This window comes from Cheilinus undulatus, linkage group 17, assembly GCF_018320785.1.
Source record: "Cheilinus undulatus linkage group 17, ASM1832078v1, whole genome shotgun sequence".
Classification (NCBI taxonomy): Eukaryota; Metazoa; Chordata; class Actinopteri; order Labriformes; family Labridae; genus Cheilinus; species Cheilinus undulatus.
Window position 1 is genome coordinate 13,886,176 of NC_054881.1, and position 20,125 is coordinate 13,906,300.

The 20,125-nt window shown below is 39.1% G+C and overlaps 1 protein-coding gene across 2 annotated transcripts; it reads left to right on the plus strand.

Moving 5' to 3' along the window:
- Nucleotides 1-2,672: 2,672 nt before the first annotated feature.
- Nucleotides 2,673-20,085, plus strand: ciz1a (cdkn1a interacting zinc finger protein 1a). 2 transcript variants are annotated; one of them, XM_041810508.1, is made up of 16 exons: nucleotides 2,673-2,800; nucleotides 3,284-3,539; nucleotides 6,545-6,672; nucleotides 6,807-7,042; nucleotides 9,335-9,449; nucleotides 9,604-9,691; nucleotides 9,812-9,924; nucleotides 10,025-10,104; nucleotides 10,208-10,414; nucleotides 10,511-10,641; nucleotides 11,521-11,614; nucleotides 11,733-11,846; nucleotides 11,923-12,072; nucleotides 13,785-13,863; nucleotides 13,987-14,108; nucleotides 14,363-20,085. In XM_041810508.1, the coding sequence occupies exons 2-16, from the start codon at nucleotides 3,376-3,378 to the stop codon at nucleotides 14,828-14,830; spliced, it is 2,289 nt and encodes a 762-aa protein (XP_041666442.1). In that variant the 5' UTR covers nucleotides 2,673-2,800; nucleotides 3,284-3,375; the 3' UTR covers nucleotides 14,831-20,085. The 2 variants fall into 2 exon arrangements, with proteins under 2 accessions (XP_041666442.1, XP_041666441.1); XM_041810507.1 differs by having other exon boundaries at nucleotides 2,679-2,807.
- Nucleotides 20,086-20,125: the final 40 nt, after the last annotated feature.

Genomic DNA, 20,125 nt, shown 5'->3' on the forward strand with positions numbered 1-20,125 from the left:
AGCATGAACACTCCTCTCTCCACCACCGAGCACCGCAGGGGGGGAGGAGGATGATCTCCAGTGTTCTCTCAGGAGATCCCTGCAGTCCTTCACTCGCACCGCTAGGTGGTGACACTGGTGTGCGTTCGCTGTGATACATATGAGCTTCTGACAGAGCAAGAAATGTCTCAAATCTGATTCGATATGGTAAAAGCCTGTTTTTGAACATGAATTAATGTAGCTGTATTTATCTATTTATCCATTTATTTTGTATTATTCTACAAATGTAATATTTTTGCATGGCACGGATCTGTCCGTGGTGCTGAATCTGCACCGTGGACAGTAGATAGAGGGCACTGCAACTTTCTGTAGGCCCCAAATGAGTTTTATTGGTCCAACATCTTGGTTTGGAGTGAACGTTTCTAAAATTTACATGACAGTTTTGCCAGTTGAACTGGTTATTTATAAAATTAGGCTGTTATAATTCTACGTATCCCTTGACTTTATGTTTGTCTGTAGTTTTGCCTTCAGAATTCATTTTAGTTACTCCCACTCATTTAGAATCAGTCTGACCAAGTAGTAGTATAAAACCTAAGCCTTGTCTTTGAGAAGTAAGTAGTTTCACAAAAAAATTATGTCTGCATATGAGGATATCAGCCTTACCTTACTATGCAACACAAAAAATATAGATTTCTGTTATCAACATCTAATTCATTCATTATCCAATAAAGTTTATTATTTGTTTAACTAGTATAGCAAATCATCTGCCCTCTATCATAAGCTTTAAAGGCTTCTTATCTACTTGTTGCACAAGTTTGAACTGTTTTCAATGTTACATTGATTGCATAAAATACTGATTTTTAAAAATTGTATACATTTTGATTGTGTGTCAGCCAGCTGGGATGGGGCCATTTAGTCAGTAAGAAATTATGTTAGTCATTTAAAGATGTTCAGTGTAGTCCTTGTTCTCATGATAGACCACAAAAACTTTTTAAGGCCAGATATAAACTGAATTTCCATTAAAAGTTCTGGAGATCTTGGAAAATTCACTTTAAAATTATGATGGATACCTGAGAAAAAAAATAAATTCCCTATAATTTCTAATACATTACAATTTCTGCAAAATCCCTTAAAAATACCACAAATGTCCCTAAATATCACCAAAATGTTTCAAGTAAGCTTTAAAAAAAGAAAGAAAGAAAAGATTTACAAAATATTTTACAAAAAAATTCCATTTGAATTCCTGAAGATTTTCTAGCAGGTTCCCCCAATTATTTCTAAATTAAATTCCATGAAAAATTATGGAATTTTCCAAACATATCCCCCAAAGTCCAAATAAATTCCCTTTTTTCCCTTATGAAAATGTATACATACATTCCCATTAAACTACAATAAATAAATAAATAAATAAATAAAGCACTGCTTTAAATCAAACTATCCAACATCATACAACTATACATGTTCCCCAAAATTTTCAAGAAAATTCCATACAAATTTCAAAGATCTGGGCTGGAAAAACAACAATTATTACAGGATAATAAATTCAATCAATTATTATTTTATTAATATATTTTACTTACAACTTTTTAATACTGTTTCCTTATTTCATATGTTTATAACTGTATACTGCATTCAATATCATACAATTCATACATTGTTTGCATTGTTGAATTTTGTTATAAAATTGTTAATTATTAAAAAGAACATAGAAATATGAGAAAACTGTAATATATTGATGTACACTTCATTCAGAAACTATTTAGGCTTCCATCTATCCACTCTGCCGTCAGCCCAGATGGGTGAAGGGCTACAGTGATGGTTGTCCTTCTGAAACTTTGTCCAGTCTTCACACAGGATCTCTGGAGCTCAGTCAGTGACCATCGGGTTCTTGGTCAACTCTCTAACTAATGCCTGTCTCATCCAGATGCTCAGTTTGGCCGAGAGAGCAGCTCTTCAAAGAGTCCTAGTCATGCCAAATTTCCTCCAGCTGAGAATTAAGGAGGCCACTATTCTTTGGGAACCTTCAGTATCACAGAGTTTATTTTGTAGCCTTCCCTACATCTGTGTCAGCAACAATCCTGTCTGAACTCTGCAGCCAGGTCCTTTGACCTCATGGCTTGGTATTTGCTCTGATATACATTGTCAGCTGTGAGGTCTTCTAGAGAGATGTGTGGGTCTTTCTAAATCATGTCTAATCAATTTAATTTGCCATAGATGGACTCCAGTCAAGACGTACAATCTCAGGAAAGATCAAGAGAAATGGGAGGCACGTGAACCTGTTTTTGCAATAAGTCTGAATATTTGTGGCAATGGGATGTTTCAGTGTTGATATTAATTAATTTGCAAAAATGTCTAAAATTCTGTTTTCACTTTGTCAAGATGGGATACTGAGTGTAGATTAATGAGGAAAGAAGATGTCTTTTTTCGACTGTAGCATCAGGCTGCAACATTAAAAAACTGGAAAAAATGAAGGGGGTCAGCTAAGGGCTTCTGTAAATCACTGGTATTAGGTTAAGTAATAGTAAAATAATGCACCTCCATAAGCGCAGTTTTCATTAAATCATTAGCACGGTGAAATTCCAGGATTAAAAAAAACAAATAGTTTTGATAAAGTCGATATTTTAAAGGATTTGTAATGCCTCGATTTTCATTCAGACCTTTGCAGTACTCCAGACAGCCATCAGGAGGCGACAGGCTGCTCCATCTCGTTTCAATGTTTTGGGTTTGTGCTTTATGCAAGTTGCACCGGTGCAGAGAGCGAGTGTTTCATCCTGTGCTATGATTAAAGTCAGATAAGAATCGACCAACGTTGCTCCCCTCTGTAAGAAGTAAGTTAAAGTATTTTTATTGAGCGCAAGATAAAATATAGGCCGTATCCGAGGAGGCGAAGGGGGTCTGTCTGCTAGTTAGCCGGCTAGGTCGCTAAGCTAACTTGCTAGGTGTAGACTCAGTGCTGCTAATGTTAGCTTACTTCGTTCATTTTCAAGCAGGCGTATCTTGTCAGTTCTGTGGCATGAAATTTCTGTTTTGACTTGGTTTTGAGAAAACACGTGTATTATTTTCAGTTCTGTTATTTAAGTAGGACTATTGAGAAGGGGAGTAAGAATAAAGAAGGCAAACTAGAAAGTGCATTATTGTTAGCTTACCTGCTAGCATTAGCTAGTTGTCATCATGAAACATAAGAGCGACCTGTTGTCTCGCAAGGTGCGCACTGTGACTGAATTTGTCTTCACAGGTGGGAAAAGTGTTGCTTTGTTGGCGGAGCACATGCACAACGATTTATTTCTCTCCCCTCTTTATTCAGAAACATTTAATTTGCAGTGGTGTCTGAATATTGACACCTCTCAGCTGCCCATCTATCAACTCTCGGTGTAACGGAGGAAATTGAACCCCGTCATGTTTAATCCACACATCCATCAGCAGCAGCAGCAACAACAGCAGCAGTTTCACCAGCACCTGCGGCAGCTGCAACACCTTTTTCAGCAGCAGCCTCCGCCCCCACCTCCTCCGCAGCCGCCTCCTGGGCATCATGTCCCCCATCACCACCACCAGACTCCCCGGTAAGTCCGTCAACTCGAGACCGGGGATTAGACAGGGCCCTCCGGATCAGATATGCGTGTCTGGCAATGGCTGAGGTGCGACAACACATGCCAGACTGTACGAGCCTGAAGTGGCTGACATGTATGGCTGTGCAGGATTTGAAGTAAAATAGCGTAATTGGGGAGCTAAGGCTGGGATTATTGTGAAATAATCTTTAAACAGGGAACAGGAACGTTTAAGAGTTTTGTTTGTGTTTGTCCAAATCAGCTTTTCTTTTTGAGACCAAATTAGATTTCTTTTAACTCCTAAACTGAACCACACATTCTTTCTTGATCAGACATTTATCCCATTTATGTGAACATTAACATTTGGACTACCACCATGCACTTTTTCTGGCCTGCCCAGAGATATAGTGGATAAGATGCAGCAAAAATGCAGAGCAAAAAATGTATGATAAGAAGTCATTTGTTCGGCTCTGTCCCTGACCAAGCAACCAAATTGAGGCTCCTTCTAATGTCACCACTTCTACTAAAGTATGAAATTAACTGAGTGTCCCTGTCATTTTATCTGTTGGCTTTTGTTACTTCGTCTTTTGTCTACATTAACATTTAAGACTTATTCTTTTTGACATGCTCCCATGCTTTCAGTCGGTTTTCTTTCCTTAATGCTACTTTTGTGGTGAAAAGATAATTTCTATTTCCTCAACTTAATTTTTTTATAGCATACCAACCTTTTTTTTCTTTTTTATCTCATTGTAATGGTTTAACCTATCAAACACTATTTAAAGAAGTTCATCAATCAGTCTTTATTTGTATAGTGCTAATCTAAAGCAAATGTTATCTCAAGACACACAAAGAGGGCAGAACCAGATCGTACTCTTTGTTATATTATTTATGAATGCACTGAGGGCATCTGCCTGAAGGGAGGTTTGAAAACAGAAGTGTGCTGGGTGGGTACAGTCCTGTATAATGAGAGAAGCTTTTCCCCTGCAGTAAGTGTTGTGAATGTCCTGTACCTGTGGTAGTGGTGAACCGATGATTTTTACTGTGTTCTTGATAAGATTATGGTCCTGTGCTGTAATGTTGCCAAACTGAGAGGTTCGAATCATGTCACCATTGGTTGGCGCCATCTTTATAGTTTTATTTGTTAATGTGGCAAGGGAAAAAAAAAAACATTTAAACAGGCAGAGCTGGGTTGGGGGTGTAAGAGGATAAAAGGAGATGCAGAAAGAGAGAGACAGAGGCCAACAATTAGAACATGAGACTGAGTAAGAAAAAGTTATGGCTGCCCTGCCCATCATAATCTCATGTCTTCCACATGGCTGCAAAGCTAGTGATAATGGTAGCAAGACATGTAGTGTTAGCAGTGGTAACTATGTAAAATAACAGGCTGGTTAATTTATTAATAATATTGGCAACTGAGATGATAATATGAGTTTTTAGAGTAATTACTCCAAATTTTACATTATAAAAAAGCTGAGGCTTGGTCAGATCTCAGTCTACAGGCAGGAAATAAAGAATACCCTCAAAATCTTTGTTATTAGATGTCCAGCTTTTTCTGCTTCTTCTTCATCAGTATACTGCATGTGCCTATAAAAAAAGACAGATGTTGCTTGAATATTGAAGTAATTTAGCAGATTTCTTAGAAAGCAGACTACTACGGATTGACACCAGGGATGCACAATACTGACGGCATGATATCTGTATCGGCATATGATGAAATTTCTGCAGATATTCACGACCGACATTTTGGCTGTAAAATCTAAACAAGTCAATCGAGTTTTATGGGGCTTTTCCATGACATGCAGCGGCTTGGCTTGGTTTGACTTGGCACAGCAGCCCAGTGTGGCAGGGGATTTGCTTTTCCACCACAGCCGAGCCCGTTTAATGGCGCGTCTAGAGCTGATGACACAGCGGTTTGAGTTGCTGTCGATCTCATCCACAGTCTGATCTGTATGATCTGATGGACTTTACATTGTCTTAAAGCAAAACTCAAACTGTAGACTGACAGCACTGCATGCCACTTTTCTTTGTTTTTCTCTCTCTCTCTCTATATCTCTCTCTCTTCTGACAAAGGCCAGTTAATCAATAAATACTCATTAGCTGGACTTTTTTTCTATCATAAGCTAAATGATCAAACAACTCCAGCATTTTATTTTGTAAAGCCTAGAATTAATTTTTTTATGAGAAGGGGAAATGGTTTAAACTTTTGTTATTAGGAGGCACGGACAAAGTTGTAATCCTGGTGCTTTGCCTGGTTGGTCCTGATTTCACGTGTCAGTGTGAGAACTCAGGCTGTGTGTGACTATTGGACCACAGTATAAGCACATAAAGCTTGTATTTTGGTCGTGTCTCATAAATGTTCAGTCGTACAGCGAATGCTGAAATTAGGCCACCACTGCTAAGGAGTTGTAGTCAGTCTGAGCAGAGGGATGGATAAAATGTATCAGGCTGAAAAGTTATCATCAGAGGGCAGGATGTTAGATGCAGTAGGGGAACCCCCTGGCAAATTGCACCCTGACATCACCACAGCATGCTCAGAGGTGGGGTGGGCGGGCTTTGGCCCTGCTCTGGAGGAGGACCATTCTCGGCGCAGCTAAAACGATGATGGAAAAGTAAATCAGCACAGCTTTCTTTGGCTCGGCCAAAAGTCATGGTAGAAAAGCCCCATTAGGCTGGATCACCAGATCGTTGTCACCTGAAGTCTTATTCTTTGTATATCATCATTCCTTTCACTATGAAGTGTGTTTGAAGGACTAAAATTTGTCAATTTGTTAGCCTAAAACCAACAATTATGTGTTTTAAGGACTGACATTTTAGGTCTAAACTACATTTAAGTACCACTAACAATGCCAGTGTCAGCAAAAATTAATTTGTAAATATCTGCATATCGGATATCAGCAAAATTCCAATATCATTTATTCCTAGTCGACATGGATTTATCATTCAACTGACAACTGACTGCGGTCTTGAGCTGCAGATTCTGGTATTAATGCTGCATTTTTATGCTACATATTTTTTCCTAGAGCCATCCCTGTTCCTCCCCAGACCGCCCCTCCTCCCAGGATGGTTAACCTGTGCCAGGCAACCCAGACCACCATCATCGCCCCTAATCCCATGCTGCAGGGGGCCCTGCTGATGCAGCAGATGCAGGGTATGATTTTTATTAAGGTGTATTAAGGGAGCATTTGTAATAGCTCATTTGCATGTTGAATAACTTTAGTACATAAGCAGTTAACAGGACTGTAGTTCTTACTTTCCAGTTTCTGTTCATCTTCTTCCTTTCAGGTAAAATGCGCAGTTTTGGGATGGGTGGGCAGCAGTTCCGACAGTTCTTCGCAGCTGGAACCCGGTCATCCCTGCTCGGGCCTGTTCCAATGGGTATGGCAATCAAGACGCCGATGATGGGCTTCCCAGCTGCTCGAATGTTTCACCCACATGGTCGCTATCACAATAACAACGCCACTGCCAGCACAACAGCTTCCTCCTCCTCGTCGTCGTCCTTCTCTTCCACCTCTACCACAGTAATTACAACAACATCATTTTAATGACTGTAATCACTGTGCAGGTTTTCTGTTGATGTCCTTCACCACACAAGGCTTCTGTTTGAGGTTTAGATGGAGACAGTGGGAATATTACCACGTTAAAAAGTTACTTTTCATGCTTGCAAAGTTATTAACTTTGAGAAAACTATTATTCTCCAAATGTAATAACATGTCCCTCCTTGGAGTTATTGCCAGCAAAGTATAGCCCTAAAACAATAATGATAATAAGAAGTAAGCCAATTTTTAAAAAGTAAGAAAGGAAACTGTTTTAGGGAATATTTAAATTTATTATCTTACCAGATATGCCACGAAGGTGTTATTCTCACTTTCTAAAAATAAATATTTACTATCTTTTTTTTTCCTGTACTATTTGACATACTGATGTCTGACGGTATTCCTTAAACTTGGCATGTGTCACACAGAAACACAAAGCTCAGCTCTGCAGGAGCTGATTGCCAGTAGTGTGTACCAACCCTTTAAAAAAATAATCTCTCTAATTATGTCAGAATCATCCATTTTTAACAGACTTGGTGTACAGTTTAGGGTAGAACCCTCGTCAAGTGCTTATAATTTGATTTAAAGACTCCTAAAGTCAAGACAGTGGAGTTTGGAAGGCATTTCAAAACACCAGAAATACTCGTTGATATTGATTGGACAAGTCTATTACCTGGTATTCACCTCTTCAACAACTTTCACATGAACATGTAGGGTCAGACTGGACAGCGCTCCAACCATTCTGTATAAAACTTGGTGTATTCTGTGTAAATTTTAGTCTAGAAGTCACTCATAAGGTTGGCTACAGACTACATGATTTAAGCCTGATTTTAGGCCAAATTCGCCTCCCACATCGATCGTGGGGCGTATCCTGAGTGGAGGCTCTTCACAACGATTATTTGTGATTATTAATCCACAAGTGTGTGGTATCAACACAATGATTTTACTGGTCCAAATTGGGTCGTAGCCTGTCAGACCTTAAATTATAAACATCAAACATGTTTGATGGTTATAATTCAGGGTCGAAATGCCTCTGTCAGAATACCAACAACAGCCAACCAGCGTCAGCAGCCAGATCTTAGGTACTTTGACCGCTCAGAGACATAAACTCAACTGTACCTTTATTCTAGCTAGGATTTCGTCCAGATTTTTCTCCTTGTTTTATGACTTTTTTCTGCAACTGTAACGTACATCAGGACAGACAAAAAGTTGAGAATCTCGTCATCTATTTTATTTTGATTCAGAAGTCACATTTGATCACGAGATTCTGTGAAATCTCATGTGTGGGGAGTCTACACTGAGATATGAAAAGGGTGTGGCCAGCCTAAGTCAGAGGTAGGAGACAGGACCAAGTTTATTTATGCGCTGCTGCTGCACTCGGTTGCTGTAGACTTGTGTAGACAAATCAAGCTATAACCCTTAAGCTGTCTTTTCATTTTGTAAAATGTCATTGTCCTAAAGGTAAAAAATTACCCCATAAAGCCATAAAGAAAGTAGTTTAACGTGAAGAAAAACCTGTACGTACTCACAAAACCTTATTATTTGTATTTTTGTTCTTCACGGTACGGAACGACTACATTTAATCACAGAATTACAAGCCTTCTGTAAATTTTTACCTAATTGAAGTTGTATTATTATGGGGGGTCATAATTACCATTGTTTTTACTTCATGTCTGTAGTTATAATTTCTTGGCAAGATACTTGTGTAGCCCCAAAAATGAGGGAAAATATGCAAAAAGTTCAACCTCTTATGCAGAATGCAATACTACACTTTTCTATATACTTAACAACTCAGCCACTAAATGCCAGACTAGTCAAGGTAATGTCATACTTTGACACTGAAGCCACTTTAAGAAAAGCAATCAGCATAAAAGTGTCAGAAAATGTAAATAATGCACAGTTTCAAAATTAATAGATAATTTTTTGGTGGTTTAAGTCCCTGTAGGCCAGCTGTTAATTGTGTAGTTAGCTCAAAATCAGTGCTAACCATGTTTGGAAACTATTTAGCTACGGTCTGTTGAAATTGGACAAATTCAAATGCACTTTATACATATTTTTTAAAAATGGATCCCAAAGCAATCAAATCCAGGTACACATTTTTCCTAAAATGTTCTCTCAAATTTGTATTCATCAGGTTGTTTTATCTGTGGCTTATTTTAGACTTTATTGCATTGCTATTACAGTTTTCTTCTCCTCTAGATCTTAAAAGCCAGGCCTCTTATATCAGCATATTTACAGTGCTGTTGTCTTTCTCCCTCTGTCTTTTTTTCCGCGTAGGACGCAGCTCGCCAGCCAGACAGGAAGAGAGACAACGAGCAGATGGCAGTGGGGAGCTCAGATGACCAACAAGCAACAACTAGCACCAATGACACTACAGACAAGACTGACACGGGTAAATCTGACAACCAACCAGACCTAAAACAGTAATATTTGGCAACTGTAGCCTGAGGTTTTTTCCATTTTAATGTCAATAAGATTGGCTTTTGATTCTAGGTCATGTTTCATTCCTTTTTGCCAAATTTGATTTTTCTTTCCTCTACCCACAGATGGTACAGTTGGAGGAACGGATGGACCCACACAGCCGTCTGAGGAGCAACCTGAAGAGCCAGTAGTGAAAAAGATAAGGACAGAGGGGTAAAGAGAGCATTTAACATTGTATCTTCAGTCAAAAATACTTGGCCAAAAACAAAATGCAGGGTTAAGTTTATGGAAATGTTCTTGAATCAGTGGGCATGACTCTTGTGTTTTTCTCAGGTCAGAGGGGCCTAAAGGACAGGATATCGTTGAGACTTTGACTATATCAGACACAGAAGGGGATGCTCTCTTCTCAGAATGTATCAACAACACAGAGGACAGCCAGCCCCAAGGTAAAGCCACCAGAACCATGAAGCACAGGCCTTTAAATCTCTAGTTTTTCTACATGTATTGGTCTATAAACCTTTTCTTTACCTTGAATCTTTTCCCTAGACTTCAGCATTCTGGAGGAAGGAGGCTCTGCAGGGGGGTCAGATGTTACTGAGAGGTTAGAAGAGAGCAGAGCTGCAGAGGTGAGTTTCTAATCAAAGTAAAAATGCTAAATGTTCAAAGGGATTAGTACTAAGTGCCAGTATTTGTACAATCTCCTTAAATTACATCTCTGTTCTGACTCAGATGCTCAGCTGTTTGTCGGCTGCATCCGCATCTGGGCGCCTCAGTGAGGACTGCCAGCAGGTTGATTTACCAGCAGAGGAAATGCCAGACGTCAAAGATGCTCCTTTGGCATCACCAGACAACCAAGAGGAAGGAGAGGAAGGTGTAGCTGACGGGGCTAACAAATTCTACTGCTACCTCTGCGGGATTACCTGCCACAACCAGCAAGTAGGTGAAACATGCACATTCATTAGTATACCTTAAGAGTTGTTTTTTATCTTAATAATTCTCCGCTCCTCTTTGCATTGTATTTGTCCTTTACAGAACTTCAGGAGTCATATGAACAGCATGTCCCACCAGCAGAGGATGATGGAGATCCAACACATGAGCAACGCTTGCCTCGTCACTCTGCTGCCACGAGTGCAGGAGTCTCTACAGGGAGCGATTAAAGACGGGTCAGTTAAAGCACACTATAACATGAGAGGCTGTCAACATTTTCAATACTTGTTCAGTACCTCGTGATTTAAAGTATTATACACGCTGTTATTTTGTGTTTTTTATCAACCTTATTTCATCCCTCTCGTAGTCTAAATTGACTTTAAAATAAACATAACAAGCTTTTTGCCACATAATAAATCATTTTTACCCCCTTAATTGAAATAACAACTGACTCAGAGCTATATGCCTGTCTATAGTCTTGTAATTTCTGTGATCACAGCACTGTTAAAGAAAAAATAACTTCAGTTAGTTTTGGTCTTATTTTATGACATTAACACTTAAGATGACCAACGTATTCAGCCCGTGCTAGACATAAATTCTGTCCAGGCAACATGCAAGGTAGGTTTGTTTACAGAGGTGCAAAAGTCTGCAAGCTGGGACATAAAAACATCTAAGGACCATGTGTTAGCATGTGTGTTTTTTAATGTGATGCTAAAAGGACTTACTAAAATGTATTTGCTGAATAAAACGTGCAGCGGTGGGTCAAAACTGTGACAGAGGGCTGTGCAGAGACACTTTTCCAGGATTGATATTATCTGATATTAGGTGCCAAGGATTGTTAGTTTTGTATGAAATCATGTGTTCATAACAGTGAATTTTACCATTCTCTTGTCGTTGTGACAACAGATCTTTCAATGCATTTATTAGGAATGTCTTTGTGTTTTAACAAAAATTGATCATCCTGGTTGAACTGGTCTAGTGGCTTTCGATGGCTTGGATGGTATAGAAGCAAATAGCGCATCACTATTACTTTCAGTGTGTTTCATAACCAGCTAAAAACTCCCCACATGAGCTCTGAAAAGTGGAATTAATTCCTGTATTGTGTTTGTTTGCAGAGAGAAGAAAGCAGGTAAGAAGCACTGGTGTGCCACCTGTCACACCCACTTCACCTGTAGCATCACAGACCACCGTCGCACCGAGGAGCACAAAGTAATCTCACTTTATAAATAAACATAAACATGTTACAAATGTTATGAAAAATATCAACAACTGTCTTTTAGTCTCTTGGAATAATGAGTAATGTTCCGGTGTCCTTTCGTCTCCTCAGCTCGCCAGTCGAGCAGCCGTCTCCTCCTGCACGATCTGCAAGAAACATTTCAAGACCTCACAGATCTTTGTGGAGCACCTTCAATCCCAGGAGCACAGACTAAAAGTGGAGAAGGTATCTGTGGAAAAAAAAACTCCTAATTTAGAAGAATCAGAAAAGCAACATTTAACATATTGATTTTTGTTTATAGCTCCAGGAACAGGAGGGCTGCGAGGCTTTGGGCAACCTGACTGCCACGGACACAGACGGCTTCTCTTTAGACGAGGTGGAGGGCAGTGAGGTGGAGGAGGGGGAGGAAACACAGAGGGAGGAAGGAGAACAAGAGGGCTCTGAAGTACAGGTGATTTACATCTACTTTGTGTTTGTTTGTAGAGCCCCTGCTGAGTCAATGGGCAGTATTTACATAAAAAAAGCCAGAAAGCTTTGCTTTGACTCTCTTTCAGATCCTCACACAATGAGAGTTAAATCTGTTCTATTCAACAATGCATAATTTTTTTTAATTATAATGTAACTGTACAGAACATAGGACTAAATGTAATCTGACATCTCAACACGGCAATTCACTGCTTTTCTCTCATTCTAATAGCTACCTTGCAGCAATTTCAGTCACTTCTGGTGCATTTCTACTAGTCAGTTTAGTTTGGTTCAATACGCTTTGGGACATTTTGGTACTGTTAATCCTGCTTGTGTTTCCACAGCCAGTGTTTCGGCTGTAGCGACGGGAATTTGAGCCCTTTTTAGAGATCTGTGTAATTTTGCTCGGCTCAGTAACAAGAACTGATCTTTCAGCTCTCAAGCAGGAGCTGGCTCCTCTCATTCACATAATACAGCTGACTCAGAGCTCTGTTATGAGTTTTGTTATGAGAGTGAACTTGGGCAACTGAACAAGCAGATAAGCAGGTGGAAAATAATCATGGTCTCATTATGAAACATGAATAAGATGCAACAGTAGAAAGGCAGCATCCAGTGGCAGTTCCCACTTCATTAGGTAGCAGTTTTTCACTTAACAGCCAGTGTTTCCATGGAAACTGTAAACAAGACATGTCCGTGGCTCTGCCATGACAGCAGCTTTGTTACTACTTTAACAACAATTGAAAGTTGCTGAAAATATTTTAGGTAATGTAAGAAATCAACTTAAAAGTATTTAAACTATATGGACAAAAGTATACAGATGCCTGCCCATTACACCAATAGGGTGTACAATTCTATTGTATTCAAGTACATATATTTTAATATGGAGTTGGCCCCCCTCTTCCAGCTATAACAGCCTCCTTTCTTTTGCAAGGCTTTCCACAGGATTTTTGAGAATTTTGTTGCAATTTGTGCCAATTCATTCTATAGAGCATGCAGCCAAACTCATCAAACCATGTCCTTATGGTCCTTGCTTTTTGCACTGGGGTACAGTCATGTTGCCACACAGTTGGAAACATAGCATTATCCGAAATGTCTTGGTATGCTGAAGCATTAAGATTGCTCTTCGTTGGAGAAAAGGGGCCTATCCCAAACCCTGAAAAACAGCCCTTTGCCATTATCCCTCCTCCAACAAACTTCACAGTTGGCACGGTGTAGTCAGGCAGGTAATGTTCTCCCATCAGTGGGAATAGTGATTTTGTCAGATTTCTGACAGATTTTTTTTGTGTTAAGCAGAGTAAAATTTCAAAAATTTGGCCTTCCAGTGTATGGTTTTAGTTAGGAAAATTGTCAGTCTGTTTGAGTTTAGATAACAGACTGTAGAGGATTCATAGGGAACAGGTTAAAGTTTGTAGTATGATGATCAGAGAGCATGTGACTAAAGGAATAAAGGTAAACACAACTTCAAAGATATAGATAGATATTTTATGTCTTAGAAGATGATTAAAAAAAAGATGTATGTTATCTTAGCTCATGTTTACAGATAAAGAGGAAGATGTTTGAAAAGTGTATTGAACACCTCTCTGCTTCTTGGGCAGAGGGCTGCCAGAGGGCTTTAGGGGATACATTTTCTCCCAAACTTGAAAATCTTACAAAAAGTGAATTCACGTCTTTTAACTGTTCATTTGGTTCCTGATTCAGGATGGCTGGTCCTCCATTAAAGAAGTGACTCTGAAGAATATGAGCAGTGATGAGCAGTATGACCCCGACACAGTCTATGGTTAGCAAACAAACTCCTGATTCATCACTGATGATTGCATAAAGTACTTCACAAACTCCCCCATTATTACTGTGTGAGATCACATTTGAGTGAAACTAATTCTCGAGTTTTTCTCCCCTGCAGGATCCAATTTTTTTGTCCCGGTTGCAGGTTTCATCTGCAGACTCTGCAACAAGTTTTACCACTTTGAGTCGTCTGCCCTGCACAGCCACTGCAAATCACTGACGCACTTTGAGAACCTCAAGGTTAGTTAAAGATCATCTATGTACAGATTTTACCAAAAGGTAGAATCAGTTCTCGGTTGTCTGGAATTGCTGCATGGGAAGTGGTCTGATTTCTGTTTGTAGTACGATTGCAGCTGTCCCCTTCAGCGATCTGAAACTGTCTTTTCGTATCACAAATCTTTGGTTTGTATTGGGCTAAAGCATATTAAAGCTCTCAGTGGGGATTCCAGTAGGTATTTGCATTGTTCTGAAACTTTTTATGTTTTCCCTTTCAGAGGCACAAAGATTTTCTAAGTCAAAAGAGTGAAGCTGCTGAATCTTCAAAAGGATCTCTTCTTGCTGCAGACAGCCTCAGGTCTTTGAAGGATATCACCACAGACTGCTTGGATGGGATTCCTCTCTTTGATGACACTAGCTCAGTGACTGACATAAACTCCATGCAGGCTTCTGTCGCTCTCAGCCCACTGAACAGGCAAACAGGAAACCAGCAACACACACAGCAGGCAAGCCAAGACTCCACCTCAGCGACCAGCACTGGCAGCATGGACCAAGACCTCGGCCTTCTGAGCACAGAGGAAGAGACCACTGCGCCGCTGGATTCTGTAGCTCAGGAGAGTCTAGCTGAGTCCAGAGAGGAGGCAGAGGAGGAGGTAGTTGCTGCTGATACGGGGAAAAAGAACAGTGCAGAGAAAGCAAAAAACACATCCAAACGCAGGTCAGGGAGGGCCGCAAACAGACGCTGACAGATGTGGGAAAAAGAAGGAAACCAGGTAAACGGGAAAGTTTGATCGGGATGTTTCCATCTGTGAGGGGGTGCTGTCATGGTACAGAGACCAAGAAGTGAAAAGCCCTGCCTCTGTCTGTGTGTTTGGAGGTTAAGACTGATCACACAGCAATTAATAGGAAATGAAATGAAGGTGAATACAGTGGAACATGACGTCTTATGATAGCAGCTCTCTCAGGGTGGGAAATTAACACACAGCAGCTTTTAAACACTGAAAAATCAGTGGAAGTGGGTACATTTCTTAGTACAAAATCCTTTTTAGAAGAAGATGTTCTAATTTTAAGCCTAACAATTAGAATCCTGCAATTTAAATAGCACTTTCCCTTCCATAACATCCCTCAAACTGCATTAATGTAGCCTAAATGTCTCATTTTTAAAATATAAAAAGACCCTAAATCTGTCATCAAGAAGATTACCTTATTCTGTTGTAAATACTGTAGTATCAGTCCCAAAAGAAAAAGGAAATGGTGTGTGACTGTAAATAAAAACAGTATGTATCAATTTGCATAAACATTAAAACTAGATATTTAAGAAAATCCAACTAGGTCAATAAACTTAAGGAATTAAAGGCCCTGGTCATCTTAGCGACCCAAAAAACTTACATTGTATTGGTAAATCATGACTCTGTCCCAAATTTTTTGAAACATGTCAACATAAAAAAACAAAAGCGGTGACATTTCTCAATTTTTGCATTTGATATGTTGTCATTAGGCTTTTTTTTAATCAAATAATTGGGTTTGATCATTTGCATCTCATCCCATTCTGTCTTCATTTGCAATATTCATGCCTTTTAATGATTGGGATTTTTAAAGTAAAGTCTAAGAAGGATCTGGGTATATAGATCATTAACAGTGGAGAAGTGACACAGCCACAGAATTTTGAAATAAGTCGTAAAATGTTTCCCAGATAATGAACCACACCAACTTGTTTGATCCGGGGACTTTCCTTCCAGCACCACCAACAAGGTTAAATGTGATTGAGGGGAAATTTCTTAACAGCTTCTGGAGGTATTGCTATGAAAGACACTCCACAGAATTTACAACCCTGACAGGATGTAGTCCCCTGAATTCCCGTCACTATCAAACATCATAGTTAAGATAAAGATTTCAGTTTTTTGTGTACTTTAATGTCCAAGTACATGCACATTTTAAAGATTTCCCTTATTTGCTGTGTTTGACACTAATTAGTTGTTAGCATACTGACATACAAATATGGTAGAATTCTAATCTATTTATGAAAGAGCAGATTTTGAAGGTGTGGGATTAGATTTTCATTTTAAAAGTGTTTGAGCAGTATTGACCAATCTTATGCAGGAAAATAGTCTGTTTGGAGAGCTAAAATAGCTTGGGGGACATCCTAAAGCGTTCTCTCTAATGCAGCTTCCTTTGAACCAAGTAAAAATGTGCATACATGCGCTCAGTGTTGCAGGTAACATGTTACAAAGTAATCTGTTGACATATTTAGATTACTTTTTTGTTGTAACAAGTATTGTACCATGTTAGTTTTACAATTGAAGTAATCTGTTATTGGGTCCCTTTTCATAAAAGTAATCTGTTACTGAAAGAAAATTCCCCAATTTGCTTTCTCCTCTGTGCCCAAAAAAAAGAGAGAAGAAGAAGAAGAAGCTCCTCGAAGCATCTGCACTGTTTTTCCTTCTTTATTTCTTGTATGTAAGCAGCATAAGGTAAACACAGCTGTGCCAGTACGCTCACGTTGCTAGCTTATTGAGCTAGTGAGATGGCAGAGAGGACAGATTTATACCGTGGACTTTTTTTCCCCTGTATGTTGGGTTTTTGGATGAAGAGACAAGAATAGCATCATGGTGTAAAAGCTCTCGTTTTATCTGCATTGAATCAGCTGTTCAGAGTTATGAACTCTGCCCAGGTTGTTATTGGTGTTATCAGGCTGCAGAGATGCAGACTATGGGCCGTAAATCAGGCCTTGCAATGACAAAAGAGTCAATACATTTAAAGGCAGATGTGCTTTCGTATGTTGTTTTTACAACCAACAAGCGGAACAAGTGGTTGGAGGGTCTGAATGTTTGGGAATGCAGAATAGCTCTAATGTATTAGCTTTACAAGTAGGTAACGCAGTGTAATGAATTACTTCTCTCAGTATGTTAGGCAGTAATCTTAAAAGTTAGTCTGAAAAGTAATGCTATACAACATGGCATGTGCTGTTGAAATCTGCTCTGATAGGGTTTTATTGCTTTTTGATTGTAAACAAACTAAAGCAACTAAAAGAAAAAAAGATAGTCTCAACTGAAAGTCAGCTAAAACACTAAATCCTGGCTACATTGGAACTACCTAAGAATGTTGTCAGTAGCTTCAAGGAGCTATCTACTTGTCAAAAGTGTTGCGATACTGGTAAATACTATTTGTTATAAATGCAATTAAGATGAATCTCCATGCCCAGCCTCACAAGGTTGCTGGCTGGCTGAAGGTTTGATCATATATAAGCTATAATATAAAAGTATCCTAAATTTGAAAACACTGATTTAAAATAATTTAAGCTATAGTCAATGTGGAGTTTTTGAAGGTGAAGTATGGCATGTCTTAGACCAGGGGTGTCCAAACTTTTTCCACTGAGGGCATACTGAAATAAAAAAGGATGGAGGGACCACTTTCGTATACCAAACCTTGAGGTTATGAAAGTCCATAAAAGCAATTTGATATAGGTTAAAACATTCTTAGTGATTGTGAGTCCTCACAAGGCAAATAGCCAATCAATTCAAGGACTGGGGAGGCCAATGAGATTTCAGGGGGCCCTGGTTGGCCCTGGCTACCACTGACTATGCACCTGGAATGCAATTGGTGCTGCCATTTTCTGTGGTAATTAATTAGAAATTAAGATATTATTTCTTTGGTGGCTGATATGTTACTGCTATCTACAGTGTCTTCTTAGTTTAGTCACAAATTTAAAAAGCTCATCAAGAAATTCTTCTTGTCAAAATGTTTGTTCACAGAATTAGCATGGTAGCACCACCTAGTGCTAAACGTGAGAAGTACATTGCAGCCAAGCAAAAGCTTCATGTTCTAATGTGGGCCAAATTTTACTATATCTTATAAATTTGCTGTGGGTCAGTCGAAAGTGGACCTCGGGCTGCATTTGGCCCGTTTTTGGCCATAGTTTGGACACCCCTGTCTTAGACAAAAAGAAATGATAGGGAGTAAGAAGAAAGCTGTTGTCTTTCATTGAGAAGCGGAGTACACCCTAGACAGGTCACCAGTCAATCATAAGGCTGACCAATAAAACATTCACTCTCAAAGTCACACCTATTGGCATTGTAGAGTCACCAATTAACCCAAATGGCGTTGATTTCTTTTTTAAACATCTGAGGCCTACGCCCAATTAGTTAATTTCCCACCCTGCAGTGTCCTGAAGGATGAAGAAGTCACTGAATGTTGATTGTAAGCTTTTGCTAACTCTCCAGCTAGCTAGTTGAACAATTGTTCAAAACATAAAGCAGAGACATCTTCATCATAGCTTATCGCTCAAAACTTAGCAACCCGAGAAGTACATCATAACCATCATCAAGTGTTTGAGCAGGTGGAAACTTTAAAATAGGTGTTACAATTCAATTTGAGTGGAATTTTGAATCTCATAGCTTCGTTCTGGGCATTTTATCATTATGTGTTATCTTTTTCCCACTTTTTTAAAATCATTTGTAGATGAAGCTGGCAAAAAATGTTGCGTTTGTGGCCTCCCTGAAACACCGCCACTCACATTTGATTTATTCTGCTGGTGGCAGTTTGAAAGATACAAGTTTATGTGAAGTGGGGTCTCAAGGTGGAAATTAACCTTGGAGCTACCATCGGTGAAACAGTCCTAAAACCATTTTACATTCACACAAAGTTTAGAGAAAAGAAAACTTTTGGGGGGGGGGGGGGATCTGCAGGCAGACATCTGCCTCAACAAGACCAGAAACTTAAATTAAAGCTCCTGTGAGGAACTTTTTTGATTTTGGCACCCTCTGTGGACAGAGTAGTTATTGTAATCTCTTAGCTGCTTTTACTCTGTGCATCTGTGTGTAGTGTTCTGTGTTAAAAAATCTCATTCTACTTTATTATAACAGCCGCATTAATCATGCATAGTAAATCCTTGCCATGGAAAATTGTTCTGCACCTCGCTGCCCATCTCTATGTCTGACATCTACCCCTCTGCAGCTTTTAATGGCATTAATATTACAATATAAAAAGTGTCATAATTTGGAGGCATGACTATCAATTTCACTATGATTTACAACCAAGTAAAGTCCTCACAGGAGCTTTAAGAATGGTCTCCAGCTCTTTAAAGAGTCTGTATTTACAAAAGACTGCAGTCAGTCTGAGTTTTCTTTTACTTTTATGATTGAAAGCTTGCAAGGGAAGGATTGTTTATGCTGCTTTAAGATTAAAAGACTCGAAAGTTCTTTTTCTACTTCCTTATAGGACCCTAAACTCTGACTTTTTAGCTCAGAACTTGTATAAAAAAACAATTTGTGTAGAGTGGTTGTTTTGGAACATCTCGACTAATGTATCTACATTTAGGGGGAGAAGTCAATTAACTTTAAATGCTGTTAGTGTCTATAGTTGCTCATTTTCCTCCAGTTAACTATTGCGTTGATTCCTCATCATTTTATTAGCAATACACTGGACGGATCAAATAAAAGATGAGGTGATAGAAAGAGAGGGGTCAGTTATGTATCAGATGTAAGCAATTTTAAGCAGCTGCTGCTTAAAACAAAGCATGAAAGTGTTTAACTTTGGGTCCAGCATTTCATTTGTCATAAGGCTTAAATACAGATTCATCACTTCTGTTTTTCATGACTAGTCTTCTTTCCTGGAAACTTTTCATCTTGGTTATTAGAGAAGGATATTTCAATCCACTGAAGTGGTTTGCGGATTCATGTAGCAACTCTTGGTAGTGATGGTGGTGATTGTCACATGATAGGAAACACATCATGGTCTCTCTGAAGGAAAAAAAAGACATGATGGAAAAAATGTACCTGTTAGATCCCAACGGAAGCAAGGAGGGGAGAGAAAATTACATGTAAAATATAATTTCAAACAAAGCTGTATGTTTCTTATTGTATTTTTATTCAGCTACTGACAAATTAAGAAGAACAAACAGTGATGTTTTCTAACTGCTGGAAGTTTAATGTATTTTTGGATGTTTGTTTTCTGTTTGGGGGGTCATTTTAATTTATATTAAAATGTCTGATAATTCCCACACGTTGTTAGCTTTCTTCTTTAATCAACTTGCAGTCACCATG